The 20,509-nt window shown below is 38.0% G+C and overlaps 1 protein-coding gene across 2 annotated transcripts in view; it reads right to left on the bottom strand.

Moving 5' to 3' along the window:
• Positions 1-20,066, bottom strand: part of eeig1b (estrogen-induced osteoclastogenesis regulator 1b) — a 31,291-nt gene extending 11,225 nt beyond the window's left edge. Inside the window, exons 1-5 of one of the 2 annotated variants that reach the window (XM_056745563.1) lie at positions 19,601-20,066; positions 19,352-19,408; positions 18,954-19,259; positions 703-823; positions 279-308 (exon numbers count right to left, since the gene is read on the bottom strand). In XM_056745563.1, the coding sequence (XP_056601541.1) occupies positions 279-308; positions 703-823; positions 18,954-19,099 (297 nt within the window). In that variant the 5' untranslated portion in view covers positions 19,100-19,259; positions 19,352-19,408; positions 19,601-20,066. The remainder of the gene's footprint in view (positions 1-278; positions 309-702; positions 824-18,953; positions 19,260-19,351; positions 19,409-19,600) is intronic. The other variant, XM_056745564.1, reaches the window with a different exon arrangement.
• Between the last annotated feature and the right edge of the window lie 443 nt (positions 20,067-20,509).

The raw sequence follows: 20,509 nt of genomic DNA on the forward strand, positions 1-20,509 counted from the left end.
TGCCTTTTAAATTTGTGATTCATAGATATTGTTTCTCACTCATTGCATTACTTCCTTTTGAATATGCTGAAGCAGTATTTTCTGTATACACAATGCCCTGTGTATGACATTGAGAATGCATACTTGAAACTCAAATTAACTTTCTGTTTATAAACACAATAAAAACAGACCTCTCTTAAGACAGAGCGTGAGAGACTATTTCCCTGATCCTTTAGTGATTATACAAGTCAAACTGAAAGAAAAAGGGGACAAAATAGATTGGATATCAATAATCCTACCTTTGAAAAAGCTTTTCCACCTTTAAGCTCCTGCAAGGACGAGAGAGAGAGAGAGAGAGAGAGAGAGAGAGAGAGAGAGAGAGAGAGAGAGAGAGGAAGGGATAGAGATTTGTTATGCAATTTGTTTGCCATCACTATACTGTGGCAAAGGGTAATGGGAGCATAGGAACCCATGAGACAGCAGATATACTGTACAAAGTTAATCAAACAGCATAACTCACTGAATACCTCCACAACCTGTGTATTAATCAGTGTTAATACCTCAATGGCTTTTAACATTTAATATCACTTTGTATTCAAATGAGATTACATTCCTTTGCGTTGCCTTTTCAAACAATCAAACCATTTACACAAGCAATATAATGCAGAGATGTGTGTGTTTTTTTCAAAACAGTGCAGGTGGGTGGGTATTTGTGAGACCGACCTTGCGAACAGACACACGGCAAATGCAGGGGTCCAAAACCCCCGTTGTAGAACTTGCACTCATCTTGCACACAAATGAGAACTTCTTTCGCCAGCGAACGCAGTTCTCCTGTACCTCTTGTCTGTGGAAAAAGAAAAAAGAACGAGTGAGTGAGAGAGAGAGAGAGAGAGAGAGAGAGAGAGAGAGATTATCATAAGCAATTATATATAGTCATTATACATTTGATTTAGTAAAAATCATTAGCTACTTCATCTCAATAAATATGATGCTAATAAACCTGTAAACATCCTAACATCTTAAAAGATGTTTTTATTGATTATAAGCATACAGTGTGTTTGCACAAACAATGACAAATACTGTTTGGATAATATAACACCGCACCAGTACAGGTATTGTCTGGTTAAACTGGATTTTCAGTTACTGGTTACCAGAGAACAGTGACAATGTATTCAGTGAAATATAATTAAGAACACTCCTCCAAACAAATAACACAATGAATCTACAGATCAAATTAAGGCATGAACAAGAATAGTTCATCTGGTCCCACATTGTGAAAGTCCGGCCAGACCAACTTTGTGCAATCTACAGAACACAGAGACTAATCACCTTTCAAAACAGGCCAGTGTTGCAAAGCAACAGGACTTTCAGCAGAGTGTTTAAGCCTACAGATCAAAATACAGACGTTGGTGTGCTTTAAGTCACAGACTGTGATCTGTGTCTCCTATTACTTTCTTTTTAACTTTCTATTCCTTCTTTCATACACATTCTTAAGCATCTCACATTTAAAAAAAATATTCACAGTCTTTACTAGACCTACACCAGTAACATTTTGCATCCAGAGTCTTATACCAAACAGTGTTATGTCTGCCTTACGAGATATAAGCACTTTAAGGTTCATCGCCTCTTTCCACATCCTTCATGTCGTATATTGTCCGAAGGCAGATTTGATGGCCTCCTCCTGTCCTTTATTTACCCTGGGCTTGTTGCCAAGGCATCTGTCCCTGATATCCGCCAGCGTGCCAGGGAAATGAGTACGGATAATGGCACATCCATTACCAGAGCGTGACCCTGTTGCGTGAGCACCACACACACACCAACTGCCCAAGAACCCATACTAGACACAACTAGATATATTACGATAATAAAGACAGTTTTCAACACTTGCGTCCAACTGTTAATGGTACAAGTTTTATCTAAACTTAAGTATACAAGGCATGTTGCATTTTCAACCCAGACTTCGCCAAATTCACAGCACATAATAAATAGATCCATGTCGGAATCTATGGCCCTGGCTTGAAGTTCTAACAGAGCCTAATAAACAACCCATTTCTTTGTTCAACAGACAAAAAGTGATTCCTTCCTGTTCTCCTAGCAACACCACAACTTCAACACCGAAGTTCTTCTGCAGCACCTGTCAGCTCACAGCTGGAGGATGAAGCATAAAGATCCAGCCTATACTGGTGGTCTAAAGATCACAGGACATATTCATAAGTGTTTGAAACATGGCCTGATAGAAACTGAATGAAAAGCCTCGAAAAGCATCAAATTTGATCTATGTACTCTGTTATACAGCACGATGAATCATAAACACTTTACTAGCTAAATTAATGTTTTTAAGTCTTCATGATTGTAAAATATCCTGTTTCTCAAAGTTCTGTGCGTTGCCACAACAATTGCCACTTGCAGGCTACAAAACCGCAATGATAAAGCACGAATGGAAAAACAACCCAGTTAAACCCGAGGCAGTATAATCCAGTTTCCGTGTAACCCTCGTAGGTATTTCTGTAGTTCAATTGATAGAGCGTTGGGCTAAGCAAAGCAAAGGTTGTGGGTTAGATTCCCAGGGAACACACATACTGTTAATAAAAAGGATACTTTGAATGGACTTTGGATGAAAGCCTCCCCCAACGTAATAGTAAAAATCCAAGTCCAAGAAATGGTTGCATGAAGAATGGCCAACAAAAAAGGAATGGATAATGATAAACTGACATATTCTCTTACAACTATCTACACCGGACGCGACCGGTGAGACACCACAAAAGACATGGTTATAGTGTCTTTTATATGCTTAATTTTTTTTTAAGAAATATTGATGGCTCAGTGTGCTTGTGTAAGAGGTCATGGGGTAGATAAGGTACAATATATTACAGTCAAATGAGTAAATGAAGACAGAACAAACAGACCCACACAGACACCAAGATATGCACTGTCTAAATGATGTTCTTAATACTTTCCAAAACACTGATAATCGATTTATTAAAGTGATTGTTCACCCAAAAATGAAAATTCTGTTATATTTGACTCACCCTCTTGTCATTTCAAACCTTTATGACTTTCTTTCTTCTGCAAAACACCAAAGAATATATTTTGAAGAAAGTTGGTAACCGAACAGTACTGGTACCCATTCATATCTATTTTATGGATACAGAACCAATGCAAGTGAATGTGGCAAGTTAACATTCTTCAAAATATCTTATTTTGTTTTCTGTGAAAGAAAGAAAGTCATACAGGTTTGAAATGACAAGAGGGCGGTCTGATTCCTAGTTTTATCAAAAATCATAAACTACGTATTTGTTGCAAAAATTACAACTGTATAGTGAGTCAACTTAATTGGAACCAACTTTCTGCTGTATTGAAACTATATGAGATGTTGTAACAAAGATCTGGTCTAGTAGCTTTGAGTCCCACAAGAGATGATCCCTGAGCTATTACCACTGCTACTGCCTCCGAGCAAAACACTCAACCCTGTGTTAACCCAGCAGCACAGTCCATGTCATGTCGATACTCAGCTACTTTCATCATCTGTTCTTTTATAAATGGGACATTACACTATGATTCGTTATTGATCTTATACAGTATTATCATATTTGATAACCAACAGAATGTCATCATGAGACCTCATTTCACACCATACCAAACCATAACTGTATGTAAACGATAAGTTCATTTCAGAGAAAATCCTCACAGACCTCATTACAGTGCAATACATAAAAGATCAGTCCTCTCTGGACTCACAGCTCAGTACCAAAACAATAATTACATCATCAGCTTGTGTTGTTAAGGTGTGTTTGAAATCCCTGTTGTGACCATCAATGGTGTGTAGATGGTGGTCTGGTGTCATGTCTTTTGTTCGCCTTCCTCTACAGACGTCGCTCTTTTAATCCAACGCTTGTAGTTCCTCTTTATTGTCTTCCTCTTTCTATAGGCTTACTAAAAGCTGATGAGGATCTTATGCTACCTTAAATATGAAATTACATTCAGAACGTCTGGATTGTGATCAATGGAATTAATACGATATGAAATACACAGAATGCAGAGAAAGATATTTGAAAGAATGATTGTAACCAAACAGTTTTTGGCCACCATTGACTACCATAGTTGGAAAAATTGAGTTAAAAACATTCTTCGTTCTGTTGAACACAAAAGAAGATATTTTGAAGAATGTTGGAAAGAAAACAGTTCTGGGGCACTTTTGACTACCATTGTCATTTTTCCTAACATTGTAGTCAATAGTGTCAAAGAACTGTAAGGTAACAAGCATTCGTACAAAAACTTTCTCTGAGTTTTGGCCGAAAAAATACATTTATAAAGATTTGGAAGAATTTGAAAAACAGTAAATCATGACAGAAATTTCATCTTTGGGTGAAATGTCCCATTAAGGCACATGTGATTTGTACTAAGTGCAGTAAGAGCAAATGTGCATTATGTGATTGGAAAATATGTAAGCTGCAAAAGCAATGAAACCGTAAACTAATCTTTCAAATAAAAGTAATTTCAAGATCCTGTTTCTCTTTTTCTTTTCATCTTTTTTCTGTCTCTATTCCCTTTATGGATCACATATCTCTTTTTTACAGGTAGTGTTTTCACTGTTATGTAAGGCCCATCCCGCAGGTGTAACTGTGAACAGAGGTTTGTCGTGCCACTGCAGAGCCATTACACTAATAATGACCTCTGTTTCCTCTACATCACATCTACCCATAAAGGAAACATGATTATACTAATACTCAATGACGTGGCCACCATTCAATGCAAAGCCAACAATACACAAGAGTAAACACACCCTCTCTCCCCTTTTTCGTATATCAAAGTCAAACTTGTAAAAACTTCAAAGCATGCAAACAGGTGCAGACAGGCTCGAAGTGAACTCTGGCTCACGACAAGACAAGACTGAGGAAGTCTAAGACACCTGCATGTCAAGAGCATGTGTTAATCCAACACATTGTAAACAATAGCTCACAGTTTCTGTAGATACAGAGTTTATGCTGTTCATAGGGTTTTTCCCATAGTCCAGTTTTTCCATATGTCCCATCACACTTTCTCATCACAGACATCTGTGTAAAATCTGTAGTGAGTGAGTAGTCATGCAGCGGATGCATTCTTCATCTGGTTTAAGAAGAACAGGAATGATGGAGGAGGGAATCAAGCTGAAAATATGAGTAATGTACAAGGGTGCATGCACTCATAAAAACAAACACACGCGCCTTCAGCGGGAAAGAAAAAACAGACCACGTCACTGAAGGATGAAAACAATGTAACATGAACTGAAGGAAGACACTGGATGAAAACAACATGACCTACTTTAAGGAGATATAAATGTCAGGTGCGCTGAGGTAATGGAGTGGAGTCAGATTCCTTTGGTTTTCTTAGGGTGGAACATGGCAAGGGAACAATGGATTTGTGTTGATCACATGCAAGGTGTTTTTGAAGTGTAATGAAGCAACATTTGAAATTATTTCCGCTACATATTACATAAACTAGTATATACTATTTAAATCATATTATTGAAACTAAATCTCAACAAATGGTTTTGCCCAGTTACATCATAAGACAAGTCATTACAGTACCTTGATGGAATCCAAGTGACTGGTTAATGAGATTGAGATGCAATGAGCTAAAAAACATGTTACAATCCCATGCTCAGTCTCTTTGTGTGCATGCAGGTCGATAAGACCTCATCTTCATAAGGAGCACCACCACAACATTACCGTAAACGTTCAAATAATCATCTGTTTTATTCTATGTGTCAGCATGCGGAACACAAACAAGTGCCAAGTTGAAACGTGACCCTCTCAAGATCATCAACTCTTCTCTTTAACGTGTAGAAAAACTGAGAGAAATACACATGGAAGAAGGAGCTGGAGATCTATATTTCATCACTCTACAGAGTTAATTAACTCAGTGGAACATCTAGAGAAAACTGATCTGCGAGTGTGAGGACAGTTATTGACACACTAATGTATCTAATTCATCAGGGTTCATTGTTTGAAATGAATAAATAGAGATCTTATCAAAATATAGTGTTTTGCATTAACTCTCAGGCTTAACACAAAGTAAACTGTATCAAACGGTTCGTGAAAGAATGTTGATCACTACAGAAATGAGTTTACTGTTAGATGGAAGTCTGTGGGGCAAGGCATTTTTGAGGGTTTATAAAGAGAAATGTGAAACTTACATGTTACTGAATTTATTCAATTGCTATTTGAGCTGAAAATTCTTCCTCGTAACTGGACTACTGTTCTAGGTGGATGAACTTCTAGTTAGGCATTACCTATGTAATTCCTTTGGGAGGGGTTTCAATAAAATTGCTTCATAGTTATGTTTTTATTACCTTCGAATGATCTATTTCTGTCTACATACACCGTGGGTCCCCTTACATGGAATTTGGCATGTCATTTCTACAGTTGCCCTAAACTGACCAACTGCTCTACAGAAAACATTTCGTAAATACGTTATCTCCTCCAGCAAAGAAGTGAAAACGTGATGACATCTTTGTCCTGTGATAGCCGCCGTAGGGCTTTGATGGGGAGAGGGGTTGCAATTCGCAAACAGCTCTAGATGCCGCGAAAATCTCTCTTGTGGCAAAACAGTGTATTTTAATATATTCCAGTACAATGTGGGGCTCATGTCAGTTGCTTCTTCAAAGGCAGTATCTGTAAACATTGTTTCACTGCGAGAGATGATCCAAAAGAATTTTCTGTGGGAACTGGCAGCATGTTTTGCCGATGCATTCGATGAAAAGTTTTAATAAACCATTTTTTAAAGCTGCAATACATAACTTTTGCTTCTAAATCCATCGGAAAGGTTACAGGTTACATTTACATGCGTAGGTTGACATCAGATGAGATTGAACTGACATCTCATACAAAACTGTTGCAAACCAACTTTTGAATCATTATTATAAACTTACCATTGCATTTTTAATGCCCTTGCTAAATAGCCGATTTCTGTTTTCAAAAAAAAGTCACAGGTTGCAGCTTTAAGAAAAGTTTTTTTTGTGGTTGAAAAAGGTTTATTATGCTATCAGCAGACACTCATTTTATCATTGTGTGTTTGACCTTTGTGCTGCTAACGCAATTCTCTATCAAATGGGACAAACCCAAACTTTTAAACTTTCAAAGCATGTAGCAACATGTAAAATGTTAATTCCTTGGGGCCTTTTTAAGGGCTTTTTTGGGCTGAATCCATCAATGCTTCGACATACGGAGTATCTCTGCTCGTTTATAAGGGTGAGAGATGACAACCTCTTGGCGTGAATGCAGTACAAGCATTCCTGACGTTCCAACAAGGGCATTAATCTTCTCCTACAGCAAATACTGCAATGCTAAGCCCATTCCTCACAAACACCGCTTGAGTGTTAGAACATACAGATGAAATGTTAAGAATGTGCTGCAATGATGAATTATATGAATTATAATCACAAAGAGACTAACAGAGTTTAGGGATTAACAGAGCAACATACAGTGAGAAATAGTACCAGTTTGTTTAGGAATCTGCTGGATGCTTCAGCCTTTCAAACAAACAGAGGTACTAATGATTTTTCAAAGCATCTGATAAAAGTTCATTATTAATTCTGCCCCTTCTGCAGATTTGACTGTAGTCTAAATTCCAATAATCACTCTCAGACCCTCTGTTTACACAGACAGGTAATCCAGGACTTTTATTAAAGTCATCCAGCAGTTCCAACCAAACATCTGGATCTAAAACAGGGTCCCTATGTAGGATGCAGTGTATGAGCGCACACCCACACACTCACACTATAACCCAAGATAATAATTAATTCATAAAATGGTTTTCATATCATTATTTAACAGTAAGAACGGATTAATTTGTCTAAATCTGTCAACAAATGAACGTTGTGATTAGGTTTTATCTATAGTAAGGAAAAGGGGCCTTTATGAAGTTGTTTCATGCAATCCATCCCTCAGAGACAGAACATCGTAATGACATCTTAGACCTCCTCCAGGTCCAGGCAGTGGCACACAACTACCAGAAACTCTACTGTGAATGCTGTTGATATGCAATACAGTTTAAAATGACGACCATAAATATCTCTACCTCTTTCTCCAGTTGCATTGATGTTAAACAAGTTCTAACTTCACATATAAACCCTTAACCATCCGAAAGTTAGTGTTAAAGGGATACTTCACCCATGAATGAAAATGAGGTCATCATTTAGTCTCCTTTGATTTTTCAAAATCTGTATGAATGTATTTCTTATGATGAACACATTGAAAGATATTTGGAAGAATGCTCATAACCAGACATATTTTTCCCCTCATTGACTACCAAAATACAATGGTATACAAAAGTGCCCCAGAACTTTTTGATGTCCTAGATTCTTCAAAATTATAAAGTAATACTTCTTAAGAAAAATGACTTTATATGGGAGTCAATGGGGTCCAATATCTGTTTGGTTATAAGCATTCTTCCAAATGTCTTTCTTTGTGATCATCAGAACAAAGACATTTATACAGATTTGGAAAAAAACTTGAAGGTGAGTGAATAATGACAGTATTTTCATTTTTTTGAGTGATGTATCCCTTTAATCGACTTGCCTGAGGATGCAAAGATTGAAAAACACTTAAACTGACTGATGTGTCCTGAAAGCAAGGTGTAGGTGGAACAGAAATCCATCTCAAATTTGATAATCCACATTCATCCATTCAAAGTGAAATCATTGCATGAATATTTGATATTTAAGGGATTAATTATCCAAAAAATAAACGTTTTATTTATTGACTGTATATTCCATTTATACTTATTATATATATGTGACTTTTTTTCTGCGGAACACAAAAGAAGATATTTTGAAGAACGGTGGTAACCAAACAACATTTGACCCCATTAACTTCGACTGTACGTTACAAAAAAAAGAAAACTTTTCTCAAAATATCTTCTTTGAAGTTCCACAGATAAAATGGTCACATACAGGTTTTGAATGAAGAAATCATATTTTTATTTACTTTTAGAGGATAACACTAATTTGACTCACAACCATTAAACAAGATGTTAGGTCAATTGTTTGTTGCGACCATTTACTTTCACTTCATGAAAAACAGCAGCTTAGAAAAAGTCACAGAAGATTTAAAAGACATGCTGGTAGTCAGAGCTCGCTCATCCCTATTCTCCTGTCTGCTCTCCAGTGTCCTGTGTTCAAAAATGATTTTTTTATTAACACCAAAACCTAAAAACTTAAAGGCAGTTGACAGCTCTCATTAAAATCAGCCTTAGAGAAGATGATCGAGACAAGCACTCGCATGCTTCTCGCTTTCATCTTCTACATCTCTTTCAGAAGAATGACAGTCTTCTCTAAACAAGTTGAATATTTGATGCAGTGCAGCCCGCGGCATTGTGATGGTCCATTTTTGGTGTTACAAGAGCTGAATTTTGTCTGCCCACCCACTCTACACAAAGACCAGACACACAGAACAATCGGAGTAGATCTTCTGTACGTTTTCTAAAACTGACTGACCTTTAATATGAATATGCTCATATATAATGAACATTGAAACATAACCTGGTTCTTTTCCTCTCAGAGAAGGTAGGCAAACAGCAATCTAAGGCCACCTGACATCAGTGTTTGATTATACGCTAGACTCCAGCCGTACATGCATTTAACACATGTTAAATGACAAAATCACTGACTGCTTTTACTGCGAGTGCGTTTTCTGCTCAACTTTTCGTGTAGAGAAGAAAGATAACAAAAGATTGAAGATAACAAATACAAAACACAAGACAATATTAACAGACACAAAGGGAGGACAACACTGCGTGTACCAGTTGGCTTTGAAAAGCTTGACTAAAGAGTTCATCACAGTTATCAATAGCCAAAACAATCTTAGTTTGAACAGAGTTGAAGTCCAAGATGGAAAGTCCTGGCCATTTTATATTAATGTCAATAGCATTGCTCACTTCACTGGAATGGATAAGATCCTCAGAGCAGAGCCAGAAACACACAGAACAATTCTGATGAGAAAGCCAAATCACTCTTTATGAGCTTGACATATTTACAGAAACTGTTGCAAAAAACATGTGAACCACCAGACATTAAAAACTACAGCTTCACAAATATAAGACCAACTAAGGACTTATTTTCAAAGACCAAGAGCTTAATACAAATAGCATCAATACATTGTTTACCAAAAGTTAACTGGTCAATCACAGCATACCTCGCTTTTCATAGCGATGGGCTTCCAAGAGAAGTGGGGCATGGAGGAGATACAAACATGAACGGTATGTGGAAAATACATTGTTTTTGAACCTTAAATCGTGTAATCAAATTGCATTACATCTAAAACAAATGATAATATTCGAGAGGCGGACCACCAGAGAGGAGAACATATTCAGGGTCTCCTGATGTCTTTATCATCTTGTACAGGACAGTTTTCCCTTCTCATTCCCTCACGTGTCTGTTACTGGAGCTGTAAAGTGGATGTTCTGACTCAGACTCTCTCGGCCGACTGAACCAGGGAGAACTCAAAAAGAAAACAACCGGGAAAATTAAGGGTAGAAGAAGCCAAGATTTCATCTTTCCCCTGTCAATTTCAGTAGTTCAAATCAAAAAAAGGTTTACAGTGATGTAACCAAAGGCTTGATCGATTTGCACATACACTTCTATTTTAGACAAATTTCATCTAATACGGCAGTCTTATAGGGCCAGATATACTAATCGGAGAACATGATGCTTTTTGGGTGTATATAATCGAACAAATACCAGTAAATTGATGAACGCAAATGTTAGTATTTCACATTGCGTGATTTATTAAAATCCTACAATTGATTTTGCATCAAAGGGAAAACCCACGTCTTTTCATTGCTCATTTTTCACTGCGTGTCTTTAGTAAATCCTGACAGTAATGCCAGAGGCGTTTGGAAATCTGCCCAATAATGTCTAGAAAAGAACTAAATGTAAACCCAAGCAGTGTTAATCCCATAATATAGAAGCGACAGTTGGGAGTTTACTTCATTCAGCTGCTCCACCTTTGAATGTTAAGCATTCCACAAAGACGGGCATGACCGGACTCTCCAATAATCTAAAAATAATATTTGTTATGTAGCCAGTGTAAAGTCTAATTACAGTAATCTCAAATCTGTGTACAAGAGTGCTAGATATTCGAAAAGTAACTTTATCCGAACCTGTTATCTACATACATAAATAAAAGTACATAATACCACATGTCTTTGCAGACAAAAGTCTAACGCAGGACTTTTGGTGGGGGTTTGGAATAATGACTCCACGGTAAGGAGGATCTGAGCAGACCAACCCGCAACCAGCAGCCAATTTTATGCCTTAAAAAGAATTTGACCTTTGATCTCGAAAGCTTTCCAAGCCCGTTCCCGTGAATGTTCCTGATGCAAAGACGAAAATTCCGAGAGGTGCAGCAGATTTACCTCTCCCAGATCACAATCGAAGGGTTGGATGTTGAATGTACCATGAAATGCATCTGACATGGACAGCGATGGAACAAACACGAGATAGCAAAATGATCTTAACGTGCAAAGGCAAAGACGCATCCATCTGTCGGGAAGAAATAAGGCAAGTCTAAACAGATGTAACAGAAACAGGGGGATTGCTTTGAAGAGAAGGATTTACAAGAGTGACTTTCCACCCTACTTTGCAATCAGAAAGCAGGATTTTCTTTCTTTTTCAATGTTTAAAAGAGCACTGAAAGCCAACCGAAACAGCAGAAATATAGCACCGGTAGAACATTATAACCAGATTAATGTCAGTCATTATTCACCCTTGGTGGTTTCTCCTTTCTGTGGTAGGTAATCCACCGTACAAATGCTTTGATTTGGGCTCAGTGCGAGTGATTTAGTATCCAGACATGAACGCTGTTTTGACGGCGCAAGCATTCCAAAGTGTTTGTTCATTTAAAATAACCCTGAACAATCATAAGACACATGCACCAACATTCCTCCCTTACTTCAAAAGCTATGTTGTGATCAAAAATTGGCTAAGCAGATTGATATAAAGGCACAAAACCAGTGAGGAATGCACAATAAAAAAAATATATATAGCATCATTATCATGTATCATCCTGTTCTCGACTGTGCATATTGTACAAGCTTTCCCTTAGGCTCACAAAATCACCAAGCAGCTAGTTTGATGTGGCTATATTTACATAATAGTAGGTTATACAATATCAAAGCTTGTAATTTAAATAAGCTTACTTTGTAAGAGGGGTGGACATACACCAGAGTTCACTAAGTGTTCACTTGTGCTGATAGTATGGTTTTGTGTACACAGTTTGAGTGTTTTCACAGGGGTTTTAAAAGGAATGAAGATTTAAAAGCTGACGATAAAAAGAACTGGAGGGTCATGAGAGATTGCTTATCAAGCTGTCGTGAAGAATGGACAGTCTTGTGCATTACAGTTAATTCATGTATTATGATAAGAAAATAAGGAAAGGGAATGGAAGCGAGAGAGAGCTGGTACAACACACATTCCCTGTCTATGAAATCCTGAAACACATCCGACAGCTGAACTTTGACCCTCAGGAAACTTGTGTGTGCAAAAGCAATGAACACATGACACAGCTGTGAAAGAACAGAGAACATGTGACCACATACACTCAGGATGATCAGTAAAGATCTGTAATAATACATAATGGGGTCCAAAAGTCTAAAAACAGTGTTATAATCGATATTTTCAGCATAAAATAAAAACATATTTTAAATAAAAAATGACATTTTATTGTTTCTTTGTTATTGTCCCCCTTTCACTTTAGTGCCCATGGTCTTTGCACTAAACTCAATGATTCGTATTATGGTAGCATGCTTTGAGAGCACCTTGTACAGAAAGCAAGGAAATCTGACTCTCCATACTCACTTTATGCACTTCAATTTCATTTTCAAATCCTTCTTTTTTGTTGGCTTTAATTTTAAATTACATTTTAAATCCCAGATTTTTATGTTATCTCAGATATTTACACACCACAATAAAGTAAAGAAAACAAAAAGAAAACAATCTCCTCTGAAAAAAAGCGGCCATGTTTTCTAAAGTAAAGCATAAGATTTCTCTTTTCGTCTCTCCACCCTTCTGTTCCCCCAGGACTTCATTTAACCTACTTCTGTGTGGAGCTCACTTCCAGATGGTGCTCATTTTTAATTTGCCTTCCCCTTTACGTCCCGTTTTTCCAATGATAAATTCATATACTGCATGAGAAAGAGAATGAAAATATGAAAAGAGAAGTTGGGATTTTTTAGACAGAGATTACAAGCAAGGTCCCTGTCCTTGCATTCTGATCGATGTTCTTCAATAGACTTCTCACAGCGACCTTAAAGCAACATGTAAGGTTTATGGGCTTTGCTCAGGGTTATACAAAGATCGTAAACAGCCTATAAGATGTTTTGTTATATAAGCGCGCAACAATTGACAAGCGAAAATCCAATAAGATCTAATTTGCCGGGTTGCGTTAGTCTCAGTTTGGTTGCGTCATCGCCATGTTGAGATTAGAACACGTGCAAGATGAGTGCCGTGCCTGCCGTCAGCAAGGAAATTGTGAACAAAAAGGGAAATGACAGCTCGCCAGTGTGTCAGTTTTTTGGTTTCTTTTCTTCAGACCAACATCAGAAGAACGTAGTGTGTAAGCTATGTAAAAAAAGCGTCCCGCCTAAGCAAGGAAACACAAGCAATTTATTCCACCATCTAAACCGCTCCCACACTTTGGAAAATACATCATGTCGCCCATCTACCTCAAGTCAACAAACAACCCTAAAGCAGTCCAAGATGGAGAGGTACTCGGTAACAAAGCCATATGATAAATGTTCCAAATTGATATAATGACATAACCCATGCAATAGAGTACTTCATTGCACAGGAAATGCTGCCGTTCAGCATGGTGGAGAAGTCAGGCCTTTTTTTTACTTTTATAAAGGTTTGTTGGTATTACATATTACAGATGCTGTTGTTGATCTACCTCAAAGTTTGCCTTGATTGTCCCATGTTTACATTAAATTGAAGTGAACACATTTTGTAACATTTTAAGTTCAAAGTTAAAGTTTATTTAAACTTTTATCTTAATGTAAGTAGAGTAAAACATAAAGAAGATAATTTCTTTAAAAAAAATGTTTAGTTTTTTTATTGCTTAAACTAATTTGATTTGCTGTATGCCTTAATAATGTGGGTCAGTTAAAATACAGTGGTTTAATACAAACTGTTCTACTTGTCATTTTTACTTAAAAAAAGGTCAATAATTATCGATATCGAATGATATGAAGCATCATATCGTTGATATATTTTTTATGGCAATTCCAAACAAATGTCAATATTCAGATGAAAAACATCTAGTTTTCACTTAAGGTTTTTTCGTGTTTTAAAGGGTTTGTAGCATGTTGCTATGTGGTTGGTAGTTGTTAGATGGCTATCTAGGTAGTTATGTGGTTGCTTACAAACGAGCCCACCCCTAGCCTAAGTGCAAGCAAGAGTAAAACAAAATTAAGCATCAGTTTAAGTAATCCCTGTCAAACAGTAGCCGCCATACAAAGCAAGGCAGACAAAGTCCAATTGTGTGCCTCCAAGATGCCCCAATTGTTTACCTAAATCAGTTTTTTTGACCGAAATCTGTTTCATGCAGTGTTCACAGGAGGCTGTTCAGTGTCTCAGTCTGTTCCTGCTGAGAGCAGGTGCACTCAGTCTCAGCTGCTAATCTCATTGAGCAGTTGCAGCCCAATAATAAAGTGACCTGTGGAGGATGAGACCCTGGTCCCACTGTCTGTCAGTCTGTGCTGGGTAAGCAGCAAGGCCACGGGCAGAGGCGCAGCACATGCCAGGAACTCAACTAACAACCTTATGGCAGAAACTCGGTCACTGAACTGCACATGCCCTGTGCAACACCCTTGTGAACCTTTCAATCAATTGATGGCATGACTCAGTGTGTACATCCGAATATGTGTGATTCACCGTTCAAAGTCTATCAACGTGCATATCAACACAATCTGGATTAAAAAAAGGTGTGGAAACCACTCACTAGCCAATTTAAGCTTTTATATTAACTAGTTTACCCATTAACGGTGTGCATGGGCGTAGGAATCTCTGAGGGTGTGTTTGTGTGTGCTGTAAATGTAATGCGCCACACAGGGTCTGTGTAACGCGTATTAGTCGGCAGTTCCTTCAAAGGTTTAGTGTATTACTTAGTTGCTATGAAACTGAACGCAAACATGAATGCACATGCATGGGTTTCAGCCAATGACAAAGAAATCAGCGTATCTCAACCGGGGTGTAACACTTCCAGTGGAATCTCAAGAATGAGGTTCTGCTCGATTTGTCAAAGCCAACATGGTACCAGTAAGAGACAATGAGCGGTGAGAAACTAGATCAACTTTCTTTGTCTCAGGTAATTTAAAAAGGTCTATCAATCACCATCAAGATCAAATACAAAACCAAGGAAAGGAACTTGATAAGGTTGTGCTTCAACAAATTGGCCACTGTCAATAAATATAGAATTATGGATGTATTATGGATGTATAGACGATTTCCAAGTGACAACGTAAACAAACGTTACTGTGCATGCACACTTTTGAAGCCCGAACTTATTTTCCGGTACCCATCTGCAAAAAATATAGTCCCTATAGATTTAGATTATTTCTAATAACAAGCAAGAGAAATAACAAATAAATGACAATAGCTAGCAAGTTAAAAGTACGTCTACCCAGTATTGTTTTGGGTTGGAAGAACCATTACTTAAATGATACAAATAGTTTATTTTATAGAATCATACAATTGAATATTAGGTCACACTTTATTTTAAGGTCCAATTCTCTGTATTAATAAACCATTAACTATGACTTTTGCCTCAGTAAACTACTAATTTGTTGTTTATTAATAGTTAGTAAGGTAGTTGTTAGGTTTAGGGAAGTAGAATATGGTCATGTTGAATATGTGCTTTAAAAGTACTAATAAACAGGCAATATGCTAAAAGTAGGCATCTAATAACCAACTAATTAATGGTGAGAATTGGTCCCTATTGTGTTACCAGATATTAATATAGATGTAAATGAATATTAATATAAATTGATAATTTGCGCCATGTCTGAGACTTTCCTTATGCACGCTTCGGATCTTTCTCACAGCCCGCAAGTTAGTTTTTTTGTGCATCATCTTGCACTTTAAATTGTTTAAATTGGCAAGGCTTGAAAAGTGTAGTTTAAACAGCAACATGTGCCTATGCCTACTTGCAACCCTCATTGGGTCAGGACCCATGAGTTAAAAACCACAGCAACAGACTCACTCTCTAGAAAAGTATTCAGGTGCAGAAATAAACCTGCGTGAGCCAAAGGCATGAGATCACGACACATGGCTGCTTGAGTATTTACTACCTGTCAAAAGCGGAGAGCAGAACAGGAAGGAAGAAATCAAATTAAATCCCTTTAGTTTATCGTCACTCAACCATATACACATGTGCAACAGTAGGTGAACCTGGTGCAGTTTCGACCAACATGGCAGTACGACAGAGAGCAGCATACCTACAAAATTATAATTATGGAATCAATTTTAACACAAACGGACATTAATGACTTAGGGTCACATTTAGGTCTCCTTAGCAACCAGTGCAACTGGTTATATATCAGGATTCAAAAATGACTCCAAAATGAGAATGATTTGTTGCGCAGAAAACTAGAAAATAAGGTTTGGGTACTAGCCGCAAAAACAAGTGCTAAATTTTTTTTATAGCAGCAATAATGGTTTACTGCATATCTTCCTAGGGCAAGAGTTTGATGTATTCCACACATTACGATTGTGAATGTCTAAATGGGATTTATAACTTCATGTGCCCGTCTCATTGCAGGCCAACCATTAAAAAGCAGCCATATCAGCACTCCCCTTTCCCTTCAAGCTCCACTGCCCTCCGTTGTTCTCTCAACCCCATGAAAGCAATGAATTCTGTGTTCGCATCCTCGATCAACTCTGAGGAAGTTTTATCACAGCGCTGGATTGATTTCTTCAGATGCAAATCTGCTCCTTTGCAGAAGAAGCAGCAGAACAAGTCTCGGTTCACCTTAAAGATGGCAAGATGTTTGTGATCTTGATCCTCTGTGATCTTGATGCTCTAGTGATGTTGGTAATACCACGGCTGGTGTTGGTCTATCACCACTCATCTTACTCTTGTCAATCAAGTGCTCCATAAACTCGAGCCGCGCTGATAAAGAGCAGAGGAGAATGGAGAAACGTGAGAAAGAATTAGAGCGGGGAGGAGGGCAGAGGGAAACAGGACCAGGCTTAAGTCAGACAAACAGCTCTCTGTCTGCACTATCACTGAAGCCTCTGTCCTGTTTTTCATTTTCTCCCTCACTTCTTCCATCCATTTGGCATTCCATTGCCAGTTTCTATATCGCTTTATCTTGTTTTCTCATTTTCTCCAATATATACCACTTCCATCCAATCGGATCTCTCTCTCTGTTTTTATCAGTCCATCTGAGGAATAGTGATGTAGGGACATACATGGCATAACCCTGTTCTGCCTCCACACAGTGCATACACAAGGCATTGTGCAGAATGAATGTAGAGGGCATCTCACTGCACCGGAGCGCTGAAACTTGCCGTGCCTGGCACCACCAGAAATTCAAAGGGCCCACACAATATACCCCCACCAGTTATATGACACTAAAAACAACTTTAGAACACAAGAGATCTTCAAATAGACAGACATTTTTGGGCTCTGTGGGAGACATTGTATTGCCTTTTTGTCCATCTACTGAGAGGGTAAAACCTTTCTAGTTTCTTCATTGAACTGAATCTCAAACACTGGGTCGACATGACGATTGATGATTTACTCAGTGTGCTTCTATGCACCGTCACTGTTCTAACTGGGTGTCTGTTGAGACACAGCCCACCTGTCTGTCTATCCTACAAAGGACTAAAGTCTCTCTTTATAAACAGCTTCATGTTCGACATTGTTTATATTAAACCACATACTATGTGCAGACCTGTTTAGCATTCCCCATGAATGAAAGATACTTTTCAATTTCACTCATAAAAGTAAATCATTGTGGGATATAAGTTTTACGTGTGTTCTCATTAAAGGGATACTTCACCCAAAAATTAATATTCTGTCATCATTTACCGTCAGATCTCATGGTTCACTGACTCCCATAATATTTATTTTCCCTACTATGGCAGTAAATGGGGAATGAGAGCTGATATTCTTCCAAATACTTTCCTGTGTGTTCAGCTGAACAAAGAAATGTATTCAGGTTTGGAACAATCTAGTAAATGATGACAGAATTTTCATTTTTTTGGTGAAGTATCCCTTTAAAAGACCCTACGCTTTAACTGGGTAAACAATGTAAGGAATGGCACAATGGTTTGACCCTGACCCTTAATAATTGTCTTTGAGGCGAGATCTGTTTAGGAGACCCCCCACCATGACCTGTGCTGTCTTCTAAGTGCATTTTTATGTACTCAAAATTGTTCAGAGCTGCAGGATGAACGGAGTAAAAAGGTGCTCAAAGTGCTCAAAGTGATCATCCACAAATTAAATTCTATCGAAATTAAATATTTTGAAGAATGTTGGTTACTGAACAGCACTGGCCCTCATTCAGTTCTATTGTAAGGACAAAAAACCAATGCAAGTGAATGGGGGCAAGTTAAAAACATTCTTCAAAATATCATCTTTTTGTGTCCTGCAGAAGATAGAAAATCATACAGGTTTGAATGACAAGAGGGTGATTAAATGATTACAGAATTTAAATGTGTGGGTGAGTGGGGCAAGTCAGTACAGATATGTAACACATTACATCCTTAAATAAGACTGTTACTAGATAACAAGCCGGATAACAAGAGTTTATAGTTCTGCAGAGAATATTTTTGCACTCCCTTGAAAATAACCATGTTAACCACAATTGCCAGCAATATAAAGTGTAAACAAATGATTACAAGTAACCAATTTCGCAGACCACGCCATTTTGCACCATGATATTTTGATCCACTGTAAATTTGATCAGTTACAACAACTACAAGTGAATCTTACCTGGATGAAGAAATGGAAAAGTCTCCACCATCCAATAATCTGATTTTGCAGAAGAGCATCCCGTTGACAAAGGGCACAGCCGTGAGCTCCTCCAGGGTAAAGTGTATCTGAAACTTGAACTTCTTCTTTTTCATTAAAAACGCCATTTTCTTTTAAAACTGGACGTTGGGTGTTTAAAGAAGACAGAGGTAGACAAATACAAGGAGATGGTTTCGTATTGTTTGTTAATCTGGTGCTTGAAAGTCCTCCTCAGTGTTTGTGCTTTGGATCTGCATCTCTGAGAGGGCTGCCCTTGTCCAAAGGAACCTGGCGGTATAAACAGTCACGAAAGATCAGACGTGGGGAGGCAGATCAGACTCATGGCAAAGAAAACTTCAGAAGGTTCTTCATAACTTTACCTTAAAACCAATGTGATGGCTCCCCTACGCAGCTCCGTATGAAAGGTACAGTCTCTTCTGAAAGTAAACAGAGAGTAACGTATTTACCTCGAATACGTTATCCAGGTCCATGCCGCAAGATGATATTTAATATGCTACTATAGAGGTATAAATAATATGTGTAACATAACGACCTTCTCTAAGGGAGCGTCATCTCCGTTGTCAAAACTGAATTCGTTTTGAATAGAGACAGTTGAATAGAGTACTTACGTCGATGAACAGTTTTCATGTGGCAGACAGGACTGAAAATCAGTGAATAAAACGACTCCGACAATAACACACGATACGTAAACTTAACCAGATGTAATAAAAGTTACAAATGGAGTCGGACAAACTGTTTGCCGTTGAGTCCAAAGCTGACTGCAAGTGTCTCCCGTTCCTCAGTGAACTGAACTCCTGTAAGCGCCGCCTCCACGGACGCGTGGATTTCCCTAAATACAGACACCAAACTGCACAGAGCATTTTAACACGTGCCCTCGTCCACAAGAACAAAACAGTAATGTTAAACTTTTATCGGTTTAGACATATTGTTAAGTTTGTCGTGATGCGGGCAAACGTACCGCTTTAAAGCCATTTAAATCAAATTATTAAAACACATTTCCACGGGTGACTTAAAACATGTTTTTTTCCGAGAAAAATCAAACCTGAATTTAGAAGTTAAAAGTTGATATTAAGCAAAGCTTTGGTAAATCAGAGGCTGCTTATTTGTGATCAAGTGATATAGCGCCACCTCGTGGCCATCATGCTACTGGGCATTGTGACGTATGTGGCCAGCCAATCATGAACTCACCCACTAGCTAGACGCTTTAGGACCTGGGATGACTCAACTTTACAGTCTGCAATAAATGAAGTCAGATTTGGGTTTGATACAAAATTCCAGCACTTGTGGCTGGACTGACTATATCGGCTTGGAATACTGTAGAAAACCCCAAAATTAAAAGTAATCTCTTTTTAAAGCAACCATATCACCATTTAGCCAAGACTGTTTGCCCACTGAAGCTATGAAGGTTTGAGTTGGTCTCGCGTTAGGTCTGAAACCTATCGCCGCTTTCTTTGGATAGGCCCTCCCAAGAGGCCATGACCGAATAGGTAAAGCAACCTATAGGTTGCCGCGTCACG

The sequence above is a fragment of the Triplophysa dalaica genome, chromosome 4 (assembly GCF_015846415.1).
Source record: "Triplophysa dalaica isolate WHDGS20190420 chromosome 4, ASM1584641v1, whole genome shotgun sequence".
Classification (NCBI taxonomy): Eukaryota; Metazoa; Chordata; class Actinopteri; order Cypriniformes; family Nemacheilidae; genus Triplophysa; species Triplophysa dalaica.